This window comes from Gracilinanus agilis, chromosome 3 (assembly GCF_016433145.1).
Source record: "Gracilinanus agilis isolate LMUSP501 chromosome 3, AgileGrace, whole genome shotgun sequence".
Taxonomy (NCBI): domain Eukaryota; kingdom Metazoa; phylum Chordata; class Mammalia; order Didelphimorphia; family Didelphidae; genus Gracilinanus; species Gracilinanus agilis.
Genome location: NC_058132.1, coordinates 39,945,540 through 39,965,387, shown reverse-complemented (window position 1 = coordinate 39,965,387; position 19,848 = coordinate 39,945,540). Strand labels below are relative to the sequence as shown.

The window sequence follows — 19,848 nt, the reverse complement described above, 5'->3', positions numbered from 1 at the left end:
GCTTAGCCTTTGCCAATCTTCTGTTTTAGAAATGATCCTAAGAAAGAAGGTAAGGATTTAGGGGGAAAAAAGAGGCTATGACAGTAGATCAGTGAAAGAAGAGGAGGATCTGAACCAGGGTTAGGTTAGTGGCCCAAATACAAGGTAGAATCTTAGCAGTAGAATCCATAGAACTTGAGGAAATAACTAGGAGACTCCCTATCAAACCACTAGCATGTAATAGTCCTATCTATGCAAGTCTTGGTCTTACCCTGCCTGCTTTAGCTAATATTTCCGATCAGACTGAACTTGAGAGTCAGAAAGCCTGTAAGGCTTAGGGGCACTTCTGCTATGTACTTGCCTTGAGTCCTGGGCTATACAGTCTCACAGGTGGGATACTACAAAGAGCACAAGACTGGAAGTTAGGTAGGACATCTAGATTAAATCAAGTTCCAGCCTTGAGTTTGTGTGTGTGTGTGGAAGAGGGTGATGAACAAATCACAACCACTTTTATTTTTTTAACCCTTACCTTCTATCTTGGAATCAATGGTTCCAAGGTGGGTTACGTGATTTACTCAGGGTCACACAGCCTGGAAGTACTTGAGGACAGATTTTAATCCAGGACCTCTAGACCTGACTCTCAATTCACTGAGCCGCCTAGCTGCCCCCCTATGACCACTCTTGAATCTCTAAAATGAGTATTCTCAATACTTGGATTGCCCATCTCACAGAATCATTGTGAAAGATTAAATGAGAATGTATGTAAAACTCTTTGTAACCATAAGGTGCTCCATCAGCATACTGCAATCAGAAATAAATTCATCCATCTCTGTAACCATAGTTACCAAGAGGAGAGATGTCTGACATGAGCTACTTGTTACTCAGCAATCAGGAAAACTAGCTCCAGTATAGACCATTTTATTAAGCCCTTGTGGAAGGTGGAGGGAGGGGGTTTCTTATTCATATAAATTTCTTTTAGACTAAAAATCTTCAAGTGGTTTATTGACAAAAAGCAGTATCTGCTTCAGGACAGATAGGTGGCTCAGTGGATAGAATGCCAGGCTTGGAGTTGGAAAGATCATTCAAATCTAGCCTCAGACACTTCCTAGCTGGGTGACCCTGAGCAAGTCACTTAATCTCAATTGCCCCTAGCCCTAGCCTAGCTGTAGCTCTTCTGCTTTGGAAATGATATTTGCATGGATTCTAAGACAGGAAGTCAGGGTTTAAAAGACAACAACTATCTGCAGCAAGGAAACAACTTATTTTTTTTTAAAATCCTTACCTTCCGTCTTGGAGTCAATACTGAGTATTGGCTCCAAGGCAGAAGAGTGGTAAGGGTAGGCAATGGGAGTCAATTGACTTTCCCAGGGTTACACAGCTGGGAAGTGTCAGAGGCCAGATTTGAACCCAGGACCTCCCGTCTCTAGGCCTGACTCTCAATCCACTGAGCTACCTAGCTGCCAAGGGAACAACTTATAATGGCAGTATTTGGGGGAGAAATTGAACTTTGTCTTTAGAAAGGTCCTTATTTCTGCCTATCAACTTGAAATAATTTCCCTGTAAGCACATCCCCTGCTGAAAGAGAAGAGAATCTGGAGAGACTTGTTCCTTCGCCCTTTGCTGAGCCCATAACTGCAACTTTTCAAATGACATTGCCTTAATAGGAAAGCTTTGGCTGAAAAGAAACTGGAATTATTTATCTCAGGAAAGGTATCAGCAAAATCTTACCGAAAAAATTGGGGAAAGGGGGCAGGTAGGTAGCACAGTGGATAAGAGTACCAGGCCTGGAGATGGGAGATCCTGAGTTCAAATCTGGCCTCAGACAATCCCTAGCTGTGTGATCTTGTACAAGTCACTTAACCCTGGTTGCCTAGCCCTTGCTGCTCTTCTTAGAATTAATACTAAGGCAGAAGGTAAGAATTAAAAAAAAAAAAATTGGAGAAGTCCTGGGATCCAGAAGAGATGGCAAAAAGTCCTAGCTCAGGGAAGGAGTTATGACTGACATGCCCAGTGGGGACAGATTTTCACTCTGATTTGAAATTTGACTGGAGGAGAGTTTTAAAATCCCATTTTCCAAAATGGTAGTATTTGGGGTTTGGGTTTACTCGTGGGTGTATAAGGGTGGGGAAGAAAAGGGCAAATTTAGCTCAAGCAAGGATAAAACCTTAATTTGACAAAAAAAAAAATCTTAATTTAAAAAACCCTGATTGCTAAATCTACAATTTACCTTTGGCAAAATTATCCATTACATTTATTTCTTTATTTTCAAAAACCTTTACCTTCTATCTTAAAATCAATACTGTGTCTTGGTTCTAAGGCAGAAGAGCAATAAAGACTAGGTGATTGGGTTGAGTGGTTCATCCAGGGCTCATTGAACCTAGGACCTCCTGTCTCTAGGCCTGGCTCTCAATTCACCGAACCACCTGGCTGTCCCACATCCATTACATTTAATGAGTAATAGAAGGAAACTTTAAATCTGCTTTAAAAAAGGAAATGAGCCCATTATGACACTTCCCTGTTGCTAAGCTATAGATTCGTTCCTAGTGGTGGGATCTATCCTATATTTCTCATTGGATTTGTCGGTCTTTATTTTTCAGGTGTTCTGACAGTCTGTTCAGAATTTGGCTGTCCCCTTTGTTGGACTCCAGCATCTTTTTTCTTCTCTTCAGAACTGTTTGTTGGTTCATTCCTATAGGAACAAATTCATGTGAAATATTATAGATAATTTCCCCCCTCCCAAACGCCCCATTTTATTGTATCATAAGATTCCTGTGGATCAACAATTGGAGAATAAATCCTGACATCTCCACTGCAAATAGACCTACTCTGGGCATCTTGTCTACACAATATTTGATCCCACCCTTCCATAGCAATTAGTTTGGCAAATTTCGTAACTATAAGCTTCGGGCAAGGTCCTTTTTTTCATTTAAGGGAGCTTAGTAGGAGATATTTTGAGCGTAAAGAGTGCTGGACGTAGGTTCAAATCCTATGAACTATGCAATACTGAATAAACAAAGACTGGAGCAGCTAGTTCATAGGATCAAATGAGCTAGAATAGACCTCAGAGGACCATCAAGTCTGATGCAGCTAGGAAGTATCTAAAACCAGACTTGAATGCACCAGCTCCAGGACTGGCCCTCTAATCATAAGGGAATTTGAATCATTTTACAGATGATTTAAGGCACTGAGAAGTTAAGTGAATTATCTAAGGTCTCGCAACTAGTGTCTGAGGAAAGATTTGAGTCTACATCTATCACTGTTTACTCTCAAAATATCTCTTACTAAGCTCCCTGCAGACCAGGGCAATCTAATCTAACCTTTCTTGCCCCCACTGTCTTATAAGTGCTTATTGTTTGTTGATTTGAATAAAATAGTTCAAATTCCCTTATGATTAGAGGGCTAGTCCTGGAGCTGGTGCTTTCAAGTCTGGTTTTAGATACTTCCTAGCTGCATGACCCTGGGCAAGTCATTTAACCCCAGTTGCTTAGCCCTTGGCAGCTTTTCTCTCTTAGAACTGATAAAGACAAGAGGCCAGGGTTTATATACAAACACATAAAGAAGTAGGGAATGGGGAATATCAGGAAAGGCATCCTGGAGGAAGTGGTTTTTCCCTGAAGCCTTTACAGGATGGATGGAAATTGAGATTGCATTAAGCCAATTTCATAAGTGCCAAAAGCCAAATTGTCAGCCTTATTTCTAGTTCTCTGACTGCTGTTAAGAATGTTCTGTTTTAATTCTAACTAAACTTACATTTTCCAACTACTGTTCGGAAAAGAAAAAAACAACTATCACCACCTTTTCACATTGACCTTTGTCTCTAGAAAAGCCACCATGGACCTACCTGGTCTGATTTTCATCGATCGTGTCTTCATATACTTTTTGCAAGTTCTCCGATTGCTCATCAATAGGTTCTTGGAATCTATCAGAAAGAGAATCTCTTAACTGTAACCTTTAGAAGAAACGAAAGCCAGCAAGTTCACTTTTATTGCTTCACAAACAAGTCTAAGCATATAGGCGACAAGCTTTAGCTGATAAGATTCCCTCCTCGCTCAGGTTCTCAGGACTGATTTGGAGGAACCAGTCTCACCCCCAAGGATGTTACTCATTTCACATTTCCTGGTGAAAATGACTACATATTACCACTATTTCTGGCAGGGCTAGTGGTGGTCTCACATTCTGGACTTTGTTAAGTCCAGGAGTGTTGACTGCTTTGATCCTGTGGAAGATCTCACTCCGTACAGATGGAAACATGGCCCTGCCAGTTTTACGATGATGTTTTAGAAGCCACCTCACCCACCTTGCATCTTATATAACATCCTCGACAAAAGCCTGTGCCAACCTAAACCTGCAGATCCAGTATCTGCCCTTGTTTAAGAGGAGGTGAGGAGTCTCTTCTTACCTAGGCTCTAGTCGTTCCTTTACTTTAGCGATAGAGCGGACATAAGGAGTGATCTGCTTGGTGATGTTGGTCAAGTAGTTGTTCTCCTGTCTCAGCTGGAACAAGTCATAGAGCTGGGCTGCCGAGAACAAGAGACCCTAAAGTTCAGCTTTGGGAGCAGGGAAGCAATTGGGCCTTTATTCATTAAACTTTGATAAGAAAAGAGCTTTCCAAATATCTAACTTGATCATCACAATGGGTGCTTATTAGCCCCCTTTTATACATGAGGAAACCAAGGCAGAGGTGTCTGAGGCTAGATTTGAACTCATGTCTTTTTGACTCCAGGTCCAGTGCTCTAGTCATGTTTCCACCTAGATTCCTCCAAGGCTGTTGGTAAAGAGGTGGCACATGTGGGGAGCCAGCATGGGAGAGCTATTCTAGTTCCCCTCTTCCTAGTGCCCCAGGGTATTTTTTTGCATGTCCCACAAGCACTTTCTCCCTCAGTTCTCTCAGGTAATAGGGGGGGTCATAGACAGTTTGAATTTGCCCTCTGGGCATTCAAACTAGTAAAAGGTTCACCAATGCTGCTGGGTCTTAATAGGATTTTAAATATCCATCTCCTTTACCTAATTCAGTACCCTTCTCACTTATTACCTATTTCATCATGGGAGAGAAAAGAGGGATAATAGGGCAAATATTAAATTTGCTCCAGACCCAGATGAGTTGTAAAGTACCATATAGTCAGTGCAATTATCTAGGGTTTTTTATTTCATATTAAAAAAAAAAAAAACCCTTTCCTTCCAACTTAGAATCAGTACTGTGTATTGGTTCCAAGGCAGAAGAGCGATAAGGTCTAGGCAATGGGGGTTGAGTGACTTGCCCAGGGTCACACAGCTAGGAAGTGTCTGAGGCTACATTTGAACCCAGGACCTTCAGTCTCTAGGCCTGGCTCTCAATCCACTGAGCCCCCTAGCTGCCCCCTATTTCGTATTTTACAAAATATTTTGTTGATGCTTAAGAAAAATCAATGTCCCTTCCCAGTGACTCCTTTCTTCCAATCCTTTTACAGTTAAACAGAATAAACCAGCCCTTTGAGGATGTCTGCCAGGAGACGCTTCATTCTGTAGTTGTATTCCACTATTTCTCTAATGGGAGATAGGAGGCATGCTTCACATGGCTCTTTGGCATAATGCTTGGTCACTATCACTAATAACATTTCCCCTTGAATCTGACTACAGCATTTCCCCTCCCTGGTTTATATGACCTTCATACAGGAAATTTGTTAGGCTGAAGGGGGGCAGTTTATTCACTTGGAAGGTGCAATTGTTTGGGTACCTTCATAAATTTCTTGCTCATTTGCTACTCTCTGATAGGTTTCCTCCCATTTCTGAAAGAAAAAACGAGAGAGTTGAACTGACCTGCCTAGCAGAACACTCGACAATAATAATAGCTAGAACTGATATCGTGCTTTCAGATTTGCAAAGTGCTCTATAGAACATCAAAACAACCTGGGAAGCAAATGCTGTTATTACCTCATTTTAGAGAAATGGAAGCTGAGGCAGGAGGTCAAGGGTCTTGTCTGGGATCACATAGTTAATGTCTGAGGCCATATTTAAACTCAGGTCTTCCCGATTCCGGGTCTGAACTATCCATCAGGGAGCTTGTCTGTTCTACCTGTTCCTCTCCCTATCACTTCCTTCTTAAGAGGGTATCCCTTTAATTGAGTCCTCTTTAGTTCAGATGGCAAATACCACTGGCTTTCCACACAAATTTCCACACGATTCCTTTTTGGCTCCATCCTCCAGCCTTACAGATATTCTAGTGGAAGAGAGAAGAGACTTTGGGGCCATTTCCCCCTAGGAGGCCTCTTACCTCTTCAAAGACAGCCCTCATCATTTCTACTGAGGCATACTGGGAAGCAATATGCCCGTCCACCTGCAGGGATTTCTGCAAGATGTCGCTCATAATTTCTGCCTTAATGAGGGAATGGTGCTTGGTGAGATCCCGATGTAATTCTTGAACTTGATCCTTCAGATTCTGGATCTCGGATTGCAGGGTCTGTGATCAGAGAAGCCCAGGTTTGAGGTTTGGGGAGGGAAGGGAATAAGCATTTATATTGTGCCTACTATGTGCCAGGCTGTGCTAAGGGCTTTACAAAGATTAGGCACAGAGCCCTACAAGATAGGTGGGGATTTGAACTCAGAGTCTCCTGTCTCTCTCTTTTTTTTTTTTTTTAAGACCCTTAACTTCTGTGTATTGGCTCCTAGGCGAAAGAGTGGTAAGGGTGGGCAATGGGGGTCAAGTGACTTGCCCAGGGTCACACAGCTGGGAAGTGTCTGAGGTCAGATTTGAACCTAGGACCTCCTGTCTCTAGGACTGACTCCCAATCCACTGAGCTACCCAGCTGCCCCCTGCTGTCTTCTAACCACTCTTCTATCTGGTCGTTCAGGTAACTACATTTGGTCCTCCTGAGTTGTGTCTAGTATCAAAGCTAAGGGGAACTTCCTTTAAAAATGGGCTTCAGGATCCAAGAAAAACCAATTTTTTTTCCCTTTATCTGTTTCACTGGTCATTAGGGATTTTGCAAAATGTAATGATACTATAGGCAGACACCTCAAAGAAAGAGAAGCCCAGCTTTTGGTGAATGAGAGGGAGTGGAGTTCAAGAGAGTAAGGGAGGGGGGATATTGCCCTGGAATTGGATTGACATTTCCATGAACACTCCCAGGGTAAATCGCAAAGGTTTTTGACTTTCAGGAACCCTGCGATATTTTTGCCTCATCTGTAGGATTTGATCTTACTCATGCCTCGAAGGGAGAGGCCTCTTCTACTGGGCAAGAGAGGAAGCCAGGCTACTCAGCTAAGCCCTTCCAGGCCCTCACCCTGTATGTCTCCTCATAGTGGCGGCAGTGCTCTACGAAGGGGGTGTCACCTCCCTCTGCCAGCAGCAGCTTGGTGCTGATGGATCGGTGCAGTGTGGGCTTGTGGACAGGTGAGCCAGACATCTTTCCACCTGGGGATGGGCAGCCAGAGCTTTTCCGGGCCTTGGTCGTGGCACACCCAGAGAGCCTGTGGAGAGGCAGAGGCAGCCTGGATGAGTTGGGGGAGAGGGTTGGGGATGGATTAACTATGTCCTCCACCCTCAGTGCCAGCTGCTGAGTTCAACATAAACCCTAAACCCTTATCAGCAAGCTTAGGGGAAAGTTGATCAGGGTAAGCCATTTGTTAAAGACATTTGTACATTGGCCCCAGCCTGGCCCTGCCCAGTGAGGCAGTAGTGCTGCCCTCAGTCAGCCCCAGGGAGTGTGAGTGCTCAGACAATGGTTATGGAAGGCTGACTGGAGGCTGGCTGCTCCTCTCCAGGGACCTCTGAAGACAGACCCACTTTATTCCTTCCTCTTCTATCATTTTTCAGGCAGAGGAGGGTTCCGCCAACATGGATGGTATATGCAGGGCACATGCCCTGTGAGGAGACAAAGCCTCATGCTGGGTAGGCTGGACTCAGGCAAAGAGAATATGAGGTTTGGAGTCTTGAGGCTAACCATCCCTGAGCCTGAGATCTTCATCTGGAGACTCAGTCAAAGATTCTGAGCTCCTCCAAGGGAACCCAAGAATCAGCCATTGGGCATCGCTTAGAATTGGTACTACCTATCTGTTCCAAGGCAGAAGACCAGTAAGGGCTAGGTAACTGAGGTTAAGTGACTTGCCCAGGGTCATACAACTAGGACCATCTCTAGGCCTGGCTCTCAATCCACTGAGCTACCCAGCTGCCCCATTTTTGTGATTCTAAAGGAGTTTTCATTCTTCCTATCCTGAAGGACTGTTTGGAAGGGAAGAGAGGAGACCATACACAGCCAGTCCCTGGAAGCAGAGGGAGTGGGCATCTGATGCCTTCCCTAAACGGCGCACAGCATTAGAGATTTTTGCAAGTATTCCTTTGCCTTTTCCTCTCTGCCTCCCACTCCTCCAGCCATCTTCCCTATCCCAAAATGGCCAGGAGGCTGCTCAGGCTGAGCTGGTTCTGCTGTACCAGTCCCAGCGTGGATGGGATCCCTCCACCTCAGCACCTTGCCCCACAGTAAACCTCCAGCTCCCAAGGCACAGGCCCCTGGCTTTGAATCCTTCCTCCTGCCTGGTCTCCCCACCTCCCCGAGACACCAGTATCCCCAAGGATCTATAGCTGGCCAGGCAGAACTTGGCGACTCAGGGTTAATAGAGAGCCAGGAGGGACCAGGAGAGCTAGCTGGCCCAGGGCTCTCCAGACTTCTGGCACCTCGACCTCTGCTCATCACTTCTGCGGAAGGAAGTGGCCAGGCGGCCCCTCTGCCGATCTGGGCGCTTTCCGGAAGCGCCGGCCTGGACTGATCTCCTCAGTGTGTCGATGAGACGATTACCCTAACGAAGGATTCCAGCGCTCTGGGGCAACCTGGGCGGGCTGTGCCGTCTGGGCTAGGCTGTGGGCTGTGGGGGCAGGGAAAGGAGCACACGCCTTGCCCACACTGCTCACATGGTGGCTGCAGCCCCAGTCGCGGGCGCTCTGCGCGCACCTGACAGCAGCAGAGGCTCCAGGCAGCGGGCGAACTCAGCGCGGTGGTCGCTGGTGATCTGAAGGGCCATCCAAGGGCAGGAGGGTTAGGAGTGGGGGCATTCGGGCCTGGAAACCCCACAGCTGGAAACCACGTGACCCAGTGGCCCAACCCCCGGCCCCATCCACCTCTAGCCTTCTCCTCCCGACACCCCGGCTCCCAGCTCTGCACCTTACTGCTCTGCGCTGGCTGCAGGTGGTGGGGCTGGGTGACGATGCCCTGAAGCCGTTCCATCAGTTCCTGTGGCAGCCGGAAGGGAGCTTTCAGGGCCCCGGGGAGCCCTTTCTGGTCCCCCTCCCATCCCTACCCTCAGTCGTTCCTAGCTTGCCTTTTGGGTTCAGGGAAGGGAAACTAAGTACAAAGGGAGGGGAGAGGCTCCCAGGTCAGCTTGTGCCATTTTGCCCCAGATGGCAACCAGTCAGACCTGCCCCATACTCAGGCCAGCTCTTGGGAAGCTTGAGTGCAGAGAACGACCTGGTATCCTCTGGGGAAAAGCAAAAGGAAGGTCCAGGCTGATCCATCGGCCAGAGTCTTAGAAGAGCCTTCTTCTGAGGTGCTAGAGGCAGCAGAAACTGCTCGGAAGCACATGGGGCTGGGCTAAAGAGTTGTCACCCAAGGGAGTTCCCAAAGTGCCTTGGATGGCCACCCCTGCCCCAAGGAACTCAGTGACTCCACTAGGTCCCCCAGATAGCCAAAGCTCCCCATTAGCCCACCAGCTGAGTCTTCTTTCTCTTTGCACTCCTCAAACCCACATTCCCATCCCTTCAGAGGAGTCATTCTCCGCAAAGAAATGGAATTATTTTATCAAAATCATTCACCCTGAAGGGGATGATGTCTGTGAGTCCCCAAAGCTGCCGTCTGAATTATAAAGCTCCCCGGCAGTTTTGCCTTTGTATCCCCGGCGCCTGGTTTCTAGAAGGCACTTTTGAGAACCTCGTTGAGTTGAATGGAAAAGGAGTTGGCCAACCCAGATGACTGCCCTTGCAGAAAAGTGTGGGGAGGCGTTTGGAGCAGTGCCAGCCTGGGGAAAGCCCTGTACTGGACTCAGCAGGGTACTTCAGAATGCTGCCAACCCCTGCCTGGACAAATGCACACATCCCATTCCTGAGGAGCCCTTGATGGGGCGACTCACATATCCCAGGTCCAGGAATTCTGCCTTGTTGGCCGAGCTGAGGAAAGCTGAGCAGGTAACCAGGTGGACCTATGGGACAGGTTAGTGCCCACAATGGACCATCCACCCCTGGAGTCTGAATAGAATTGGATGATTCCCAAAGAATGGTGCTAAACTCCTTGGGAGAGGGGATGGCCTATGGAGATGAACTCACAGGTTCAGATGACAACAGGAATTTGCATTCTGTTTTTACTTGGGTGTGAGTCACCATCTCTTTCTGCCAGCTAAGCTCCATGGGACAAGGGCTTGATCTCACTTAAACTTTGTACCTTCCACAGCTTAGCTCAGGGCTCTGAACACAGGAGACCTCAGTTTCCTCAACTGTAAAATGTGAAAAATAACAGCACTGGGGGGCAGCTGGGTGGCTCAGTGGATTGAGAGCCAGGTCCAGAGACGGGAGGTCCTGGGTTCAAATGTGAACTTAGACTCTTCCTGGCTGGGTGACCCTGGGTTAGTCACTTTAACCCTCATTTCCTAACCCTTACCTCTCTTCTGCCTTAGAATCAGTATTGATTCTAAGATGGAAGGAAAAGGTTCACAAAAAAAAAAAGAAAAGAAAAAGAAAAGCACTGGAGCATCGAGATGGCTTAGCAGATAGAGAGCCATGCCTGTAAGTGGGAGATCCTGGGTTCAATTCTAAGACAGAAAGTGAGGGGTTAAAAAAAACAGCATCTACCTTGCAGGGTTGTCATGAAGACCAAATGGGTTAATATTTGTAAAATGCTAAGCACAGTGCCTGACACATAGTAGATGTTATAAAGATGCGTATTCCTTTTCCTTTCCCCATTTCATAAACATTGGTTGAATATCAAGGGAAACTCAGTGGTGTGCAAATCCTGGGTGAAGGGATTGCCCAGATATCCCCAGACAACCCTCAGCCTCCTGCTAGTTCTTGGCAGTGGCCCTTTCTGGTCCTCAGGAAGCTGTCTTTGGCTCTTTACCTGAAGCGTGGGCAGCAGGGAGGCCAGGTGGGAGAGCTGATCCTTGAAGGCCTTGTCTTTCTCTTCATACTGGCTGGGGAGACAGGAAAGGCAGGGCAGTGAGGGCCCTAGATTCAGGGATTGGCATGAGGAAGGGGTGTGGGAAGGGAATAGGCATTTATTTGTATTGTACCTACTATGCACCAGGCACTGTGCTAAGCACTTTGCAAATATCTCCTTTGATCCTCACAATTTTACAAGCTAAGTGCCATTATTTCTTTATTTTTTTAATCCTTACCTTCCATCTTAGAATCAATACTGTGTATTGGCTCCAAGGCAAAACAGTGGTAAGGGCTAGGCAGTGGGGGTTAAGTGACTTGCCCAGGGTCACACAGCTAGGAAGTGTCTGAGGTCAGATTTGATCCCAGGACCTCCCATCTCTAAGCCTGGCTCTCTATCCACTGAGCCCACTGAGCTACCCACGCTAAGTGCCATTATGATTCCCCATTTTATAGTTGAGGAAACTGAGGCAAAAATAGGTAAAGTGAAATTGCCCACCGTTAACACCGTTAGTGGCTTCAAACTTGGGTTTTCCTAACTTCAGGCCTCACGCTATTCTATTCATTGTTCCACTGAAGTGCCTACACTTAAGCTGAATTCTCTGAAGAACTCTGAAAATTCACTCTCTGGGTCCCTAAACCTCTTCCCGGTACAAAGGGAGAAGGTCTGAGATTCAGGATCTGGGTCAATCTCATGGGCTGGTGCTAGGGAGTGATGACTTCAGAGTGTCACACGCTGGTGCATTTTTGAGAATGTTCCTTCACTTCTGGTGAAGATGCCCTCAGCTCGAGCGCTTTCTCCAATTTGTACCGTACTGCTCGGCCACGACCCGCAGCAGTTCTTAACGCAGTGTAGAGAGAGAGAGTGCTCCCAGCGAGTCGGAGGCGGTGGACTTGGGGTGAAAGACCTGGGGTTGAGTCCCAACTCACATGAGTGACCCTGGGCAAGTCACTTAGGTTTTTTGGGTCCCCGTTTCCTCAGTCCTTGTAAATCAGGGACAAGGACGCTCCCACTACTTACCTCACAGGGCTGTGTGAGGCAAGTGCTTTTTCAACACATAAACAAGTGAGTATGAATAGTTCTTATTCTTGGCCCTACCAACCTCCGCACTGCCTTCAGTAACAATGCCTTCCTCTCCGTCAGCTTCTCCTAAAAGAGACCAATAAGGCAGTAATCTGAATTTGAGGGGGGCTACAAGATTGGGATGGAGGTAGAGGAGAAGCTTGCCTTTGGAGGATGGGAGCTAGTGTTCAAAAAGCAGACTGGGTTGTCTTTGAGGGACAGAGAGTTGCCCAGCACCGAAGGTATTCAAGTGGATGTTGTAGGAAGAACCGAGGTATGGGTTGGGCCAAATGCCCATTTGAGATTCTTTCCGGCTCCAAGAGTTCTAGGATCCTCCGGCTCCCACGGCCACCGTCATACCTTAACGGGCCCTCGGGAAGAGCTCCAGTTGATGCCGTCTGCTCCACGGTAGCTGGACGACTCACCTGCATGCTGCCGAAGAGGGTGTGGATGGCACTCTCCTCATCAGCCGCACTTTGTCTCACCTCCTCCACCATGGTCTGGAGCAGGGCAATTGCCTCCCGAGTGGAAGTCTGCAAAGCCTTCACAGCCTTGGGAGGAAGGGAGCTGTTCAGCAGGCTGGGCAGGCCTCGGGTCACTGGTTCCTCCCCATTCCACTTCTCCCTCAGCCCTCAGAGGCGGGTACCAGCTACTTACCATGACAGTCTGGTCCAGCTTCTCACAACCCTGCACATAGGCCGTCTCTATATCAATACAGTGTGCCCGGCTTTCCCTGCAAAGATGGTGTGCCTCAGGGAATCCCCACACCTCCCTCCATAAGGCGGCCTACAAAGTTCTCCCTTGTTATCCGGATAGCCTGGTTCCTGGGACTTGGACGCTACCTCTGGTGTGGCTATCAGACTGAATTCTCTCTCCCTTCCAACCCATCTTAGGGAAGGGCGGAAGCTCAATCCCAGAGTCCAGAACCTCAAGAGCAAAGATCAGTCAAAGGGACAGCTAGATAGCAGAGTGGCAGGCCTGGAGTCTGAAGGACCTGGGTTCAAATCTGACCTCAAATACTTCCTAGCTGTGGGACCTTGGGCAAGTCACTTAACCCTGGATCCGATCCTCTACACAATTTCTTTTTTTTTTTTTTAATATTTTATTTCTTTAGAAAAATTTTCCATGGTTACATGATTCTTGTTTTTACTTTTCCCTTCACCCCTCTGTTACGATTAAAAATGATCATTAGACCATGCGCCAGTAAGAATTCACATTGCCTCAGCCATTTTTACCTTTCATATCTTCCCGAGCCCAGTAGCTAAGAGAGGGCGACTTCCTCCTGACCCAGGAGTCTTATCCCCTCTCTTAAATCATCATACTTCCTGTTTGCCATGAGGAATCATGGGAAATGTAGTTTCAAAATTCCTCATATGTCCATAGGGGGTCTGCTAGACATTTCCCTGAATTTAAAACAAACACCTCCCATCCAATGAGCATTTCTACTAGTTTTAACATGTGTGATCAATCAAGACTTATTTACATATTATTGATAGTTGCATTGGTGTGTCGAGTCTACATCCCCAACCATGCCAACATCAACCCATGTGTTCAAGCGGTTGTTTTTCTTCTGCCCTACACAACTTCTCAATAAATAAACAGTTAGGGGCAGCTGGGTAGCTCAGTGGATTGAGAGTCAGGCCTAGAGACAGGAGGTCCTAGGTTCAAATCCAGCCTCAGACACTTCCCAGCTGTGTGACCCTGGGCAAGTCACTTGACCCCCATTGCCCACCCTTACCACTCTTCAAGGAGCCAATACATAGAAGTTAAGGGCTTAAAAAATAAACAAACAAACAAATAAATAAGCAGTTATTGAACTGAATTGAACTCACGATAGAGTGGAATCCATTTCTCCTTTCCAGTCTTAACCTTTCATTATTTTCCTCCAGCAATCTACCCTCCAGACAAACTAGACTAGTCTCTTCCCATCTCCTCTCCCTAAAGATCCAGCATTATTCTGCCTTTTCTCTGCCTGGAATTCCTTATGGTTCAAGTCTTCCCATCCTTTAAGACCCAACTCAAACTCTCTCTTTCAAGAAGTTTTTCTTGATCTCTCCAATGTAGCACCAGCCATAATCTCGCTCCCTGTCCCTCATATAATACTTCAGTAGCATTGCTTCTCATATGTCTGGCCTTAACCTCCTAACAGACTGGCAGGTCCATGAAAATGGGGCCAAGGTCTTATCTGGGCTTTGTATCTCTCCTAGAGCCCGCCATGGTGCCTTATCAACAGAAGGCACTTAATCAATGTTAGCTGAAGGATGGGGAGAGAGAACGAAGGGAAAGTGGAAAGAAAGAAGGGAAAGATGAAGGGAAGGAAGCAACAAAGGCTGGAGAGAGAGGGATAAAAGGAAGAATGGAACTAGGGAGGGAAAGAAATAAGGCAAGAGGAAAAGATGGGAGGAAGAGGAGAGAAGAGAACAAGGGAGGAAGAGAGGAGAGAAGGATGCCACATACCCCTGCATGTCCCCGAAGCATCGAATGCAGAGCATGGACTTCTTGTCAGTGGAGAACATAATGAAAGGCTCACCATGCAAAGCTACAAAAGGGAGACAAGTTCATTGGGTGGCAGAGTGTCGGGGGCACCAGGGTATTCAGTAGTTCCCTATTTCTCTGGGGAACAAGGACTAGACACTCACAACATTTTTTGTGGGCATCCTTGGTACGTTTGCCCAGGGCCACAATGTCATGGCGGGAGAACATCTTGGCCTTGTGAGTCTCCTCCCGGCAGTGTGCACATAGTGGCTGACCACAAGTGTTACAGAAGTAGGTGGTCTCTGCATCCTAGGGAGGAGGAGAAAGAGAGCAGAATACAGGATGGCTGAACTAGAGCCAAGCTGACTTTACTGTGGCCCCAGTCCAAGATAGGAGGAGGACTTCCTCCAGGAAAAACAACCTGTATTTTAGGGCCTCTGCCTGCGTTTATCCAGGTTAGGGAGGAAATGGCTGGGACCGGAATATTGGAAACTGTCCAGAGGGACGATATGGTAAGTCTTGGTTGTTAAAAAGGTCATTCATTCATTCATTCATTCATTCATTCATTCATTCATTCAACAAACACTAACTAGAGACATTTACAGGTCTTAGTATCACAATATTTTAGAGCTGGAAAGGATTTAGCTTGGGCAGCCAGTTGGCCCAATGGATGAATAGAGAACTGGGCCTGAGTTCATATCCAACCTCGGATACTTACTCTAACTGTATGACCTTGGTCGAGTTACTAAACCTGTTTGCCTCAGTTTAGTTTTGGAAATGGCAAACCATTCCAGTATTGTTGCCAAGAAAATCCTGCCCAAAAGGTGTCTATCTGAATTGGTAGAGGAACTTTCTTCACTGTAGAGTTCCCTGGACCACGGATATCATCGGTCAAATCCTTACCCCTCCCGGGTACCATAACACCGTGCTGGGTGACTTGGGCATCAAGAAAAGTGCTAAACGGCCCCTGCCCTACAATAATAGACTTACAGAGCTAGAGCTGGAAGGCATCTCAGAGGCCCTCTGGTCAAATCTCCTCATTTTCCTGAAGAGGAAACCAAGGCCCGGGAGTTCCAACATTTTTTATAGAGCAGACGCCAACCTGCATTTTCAGAAGAAAGTTTCCTAACTGGGCTACCTTATACCAATGAGATTACTCAATCTGGCCATATATAAGGAAGTAAATAAAAAATAAAAATAGTTTTCATTGACATCCAAAATTCCAAGAGATCATCTAAACAAGAAAAAGAAAAAAAATCTCTTGTCCCAGTGGGTGGAGGGGCAGAGGATAATTTCCTGGCCCTTGAACAAAGATCTCCAAAGGGATAGAAGGCTTTAAAGCTGAATGGAACCATTTTATAGAAGAGAAAACTAATGCCTGCAGGAGAGGTATGCTAAAGAAATGGTAAAGCTGAAACTTGAACCCAGGTCTTTTGACTCTAAACCTAAAGGTTTTTTTCCACTAATAAGTGCTCATATTTCCATAGCCTTTCAAAGGCTCTCCAAACACTTCTATCACAATGTTCCTGTGAGGTAGGACTGAAAGTATCTCCATTATACAAATAATTATGTGACTTACCCAAGGTCATATCAAACTACAGGAAAGTATCAAGGCTTGGTTTCCAAACCACAATTCTTTTTATCACAACACTGGATCTTCCCACTCTAGTCTGAGTCCCTGGGAAGAATAGTGGGTGTAGGGCAAAGGACCTGGGGAGAGGGTGGGAGACTAGTGACTGATCTCTAGCGTGTGGAGGCAGGGAAGGGATAGGAGGTAAGAAATGGAAGCATGGGTCAGTGGAAAGAATGTTGGCTTTTGAATCCAGGACTTGGGTTCCAATTCCACTCCCTTTTCCTTTCTTCTACAAATTGAATGACTTTAGACAAGTCACTTGCTATCAGTTTCAGTTTTCTCAGCTGCAAAATGAAGAGTTTGAACTAAATAATCTCTAAAATTCCTTTTAGCTCTAACTATATGCTCCTATCTCCCAGGGTTGCTATGAGGATAAAATTAAATATCTGTAAAATGACTTGCAAACCTTAAAGGGCTAAATATATTAGTGTTAGACTGTAAGTTTCTTGAGAGCAGGGACTTTATTTTATCCTAATTATTATAAATTTTATCCCTAGCTCTTAGAATGGTACCCAAACATAGTAGGTACTTAAGAAATGTTTATTGGCTGACTTAATTATAGAGGTAAGGCAAGGGCAGTTAGTTGGCTTGGTGGCCAGAGAGTAAAGCCTAGAGACAAGAGGTCATAGGTTCAAATCTGGCCTCAGATATTTCCTAGCTGTGTCACCCTGACCAAGTCACTTAACCCCCATTACCTAGCTCTTATTGCTCTTCTGCCTCGGAACCAATACAGAGTAATGATCCTTTTTTTTTTTTTTTAAACCCTTACTTTCTGTCTTAGAATCAATGCTGTGTACCAAAGCAGAAGAGCAGTAAGGGCTAGGCAATGGGAGTGAAGTGACTTGTCCAGGATCACGCAGCTAGGAAGTGTCTGAGGCCAGTTTTGAACCTGGAACCTCCCACCTCTGGGCCTGGCTCTCCATCCACTGAGCCACCCAGCTGCCCAGCTATGGTATTGGTTCTAACAGGGAAGGTAGGAGTTAAAAAAACAAACAAAAACCGGTGTTTCTTTGTTAAGCCCTGTCAGACTCTGTGACACTCTATTTGGAGTTTTCTTGGCAGAGATACTGGAATGGTTTGCCATTGCCTTCTCCAGTTTATTCAACAGATGAGGAAACTGAGGCAAACAGGGCTAAGTGGCAGGGTCACACAGCTAGTAGTAAGTGTTCGTGTTCCAACAGGAGCTCAGGTCCTCCTAACTCCAAGCCAGGCACTTTATCCACTGCGCCACCTAGCGGCCCCGGTGGTTTCTTTCGTTAACGAGATCTACCCCCGAGCCCTGCCTTCTGGGGTATCCCTCCGCCTCTCCCTCCCCCAATTCTCACTCTCGGTCCGGCTTACCTGGGTCGGACATTCCAGGTCGCAGTTCGCACAGCGCACCGCCTCCTCGCCGTCCGAAGAGCCGTCCACCAGGAACTGCAGCAGCCGGTCCACGGGCGGCAGCCCATTGGCTCCCTTCACCACGGACGGGTGGCTGCGGGCATGGGAGAGGCTGGAGACAAGCCCCGGCCGGGTGGCCCCTCTCTGGCCCGAGTCCCCAGTTCCCTTCCTGTCACACTTTCTCACCAGGACCTAAATATAGTTGCGAGGCGCCGGGGAAACGGTCGGACACCGGCCTCTTGTTTTTTCTATTAATAGCTTCCATTCCGAGGCCTCATTTCTACCCCGGCCCCCGGGCCTGGAACTATGTGCTCTCCTCTAGGGCTTCTGGACTCGAGATCTCCAAGCGTCAAAGCCTTCCTTTCCTCTCCCTCCCCTCCTAGTCCAAGTCCGCTCTCTTCCTTTGCACGACTGCTTTACCCTGGTCGGAGTGACTGCAAAAGTCGCTCAACCCAAGTGTTCCTGGGAAACTTGGGTTATTTAGACCCAGGACTCTAATTAGGGTCCGAGAAGCCAGTGCAGACGCGGTCCTAGAGTCCAGAAATCAGATTTCGCTGATGATTTAGCAGGTTTCGTTGCTTTAGAACGGCGTGAAGGAACATCCCTATCCTATCTGCCCCCCCCCTTTCCCCCCCGGGGCTCCCGGCCCAGGGCAGGCTGGATTGTTTCTGTGTCCCTTCCTCTCCCCTACGCGCTAGGCAGCCAGGTGTGGAAGGAAGGAGTAGGACCGGACCAGCAGCAGAGCTAAGACACTGCGGACGGACACCTCCCCTTCTCGGTCACCTCCACTTCCCTTTTGGCGGGCTTCGATCTCCATAAGGGCATGGGGGGGGTGGTGGTCCGGAAAGGATTGGAGATTGCCAGGAAGACCAGGAAAGAAATGCCCCAACGTGGGCCACCCAAGACCTCTGCCCAGCTAAGGCGCCCTGGTCTCAGTCTCATTTCCCCCCTCTGACTCCAGATTGGGCAGTGGGGTTTGGGTTGTATCTGGCCCTGGCCCTTTGTCCCAGGATACCGCGCCCCCTCCCCCCCCCAGGGCACATTCCTCACCCACAAAGCGGGCAGGGTAGACGGCCATCAATTGCCCGGCCCCGCAGGCAGCTGGCACAGAAGTTGTGGTAACAGTCTAGCAGGCACGGGTGCTCATACTGCCCATGGCACAGGAAGCAGACGAGGGGATGGACATTGGAGGCGTCCAGGGCAGCGAGGCTCTCCAGAGGGGAAAAGATCTCTCCGGACATCTGCTGGGAATTGGGTGGGAGTGTTGGCCTCGGTTCAGAGGATAGCTGCGCAGGGTCATGGGGATGATGGGAGTTTCATCAAAGGCCTAGAAGGGGACCCACAATCATCTGTGCCTCAGGGCTATGGGTAGGAGGGGAGCGGGTGGTCTTAGATTAGAGAATCTTGGCTCCCTGGGCAAGCACAACTCTCCCCCTACAGGCTGCCTCCCACCTGGCCTGTGGACACCTCTGGAGCCCTGGGCCCTGCTGGAGAATTGGAGAAACTGCGGGTGCCTTTGGCCCATAAGAGCTCAAGGATGGGCTTGAATTTGTGTGTGAAGGAGAAGATACATTTTCATCCTCTTCCTTGGGTTCAGGTTCCCCAAAACAAGTTGGGGTGGGGGGGCGGAGTGGGGGGAAGAGGTAGGCAAACTCCTCTCCTACCTTCTTTGCAGATGCTTCCAACACACTTTCCCACCTCTGAGCAGTTACTTGGTCCTTGGGAAAAGCGCTGGCCAGGCTGGGAGAGGCTGCCCAGACTAGATTTTTCTGCTGGCACATCAGTTTCTGCCTTCAGAGGATAGAAGCTGCCCCTACTCAGGAGAGATAATTTGGTCTGTTTCTGTCTCCACCCGCTGGCAGGAGGAGGGGCCCCACATCAAGCCCTCCACTACAAGGCCAGGGGTTGGGCTGGAAAGCGGAATGTCCATCCCTGAGGCAGGGAGGAGCTTTAGGAGGTGGGGGAACTTGGGAACTCCTTTGGGCAGGCAGAAGAGGCCCAGGGAGGGTGAAGGCCATCAGGGAACTAACTCTAGGGCACAATTGAGGACAGAGGCTCTAGCTAGTGGGAGGGATCCATCCTCTTTCCCCCCTTTTTTGGTCCATCTGGGGCCCTGGTTTACTTGACCCAACCTCGGGTTTCTGGTATGGGTCCATTTTCTCTTCCCGAGAAATTCCAAACCTTTCCTCACCTCCTACCACAGGG

The 19,848-nt window shown here is 47.8% G+C and overlaps 1 protein-coding gene across 1 annotated transcript; it reads right to left on the bottom strand.

Moving 5' to 3' along the window:
* Positions 1-2,563: 2,563 nt before the first annotated feature.
* On the bottom strand, positions 2,564-18,884 carry RNF207 (ring finger protein 207). The gene is made up of 17 exons (XM_044671239.1): positions 18,694-18,884; positions 17,605-17,737; positions 14,795-14,939; positions 14,613-14,694; positions 12,813-12,888; positions 12,581-12,706; positions 12,196-12,242; positions 11,055-11,127; positions 10,075-10,143; positions 9,114-9,182; positions 8,864-8,961; positions 7,239-7,425; positions 6,230-6,415; positions 5,693-5,744; positions 4,379-4,496; positions 3,821-3,898; positions 2,564-2,668 (listed from the first exon to the last, which is right to left on the bottom strand). The coding sequence occupies exons 1-17, from the start codon at positions 18,882-18,884 to the stop codon at positions 2,566-2,568; spliced, it is 1,833 nt and encodes a 610-aa protein (XP_044527174.1). The 3' UTR covers positions 2,564-2,565.
* Between the last annotated feature and the right edge of the window lie 964 nt (positions 18,885-19,848).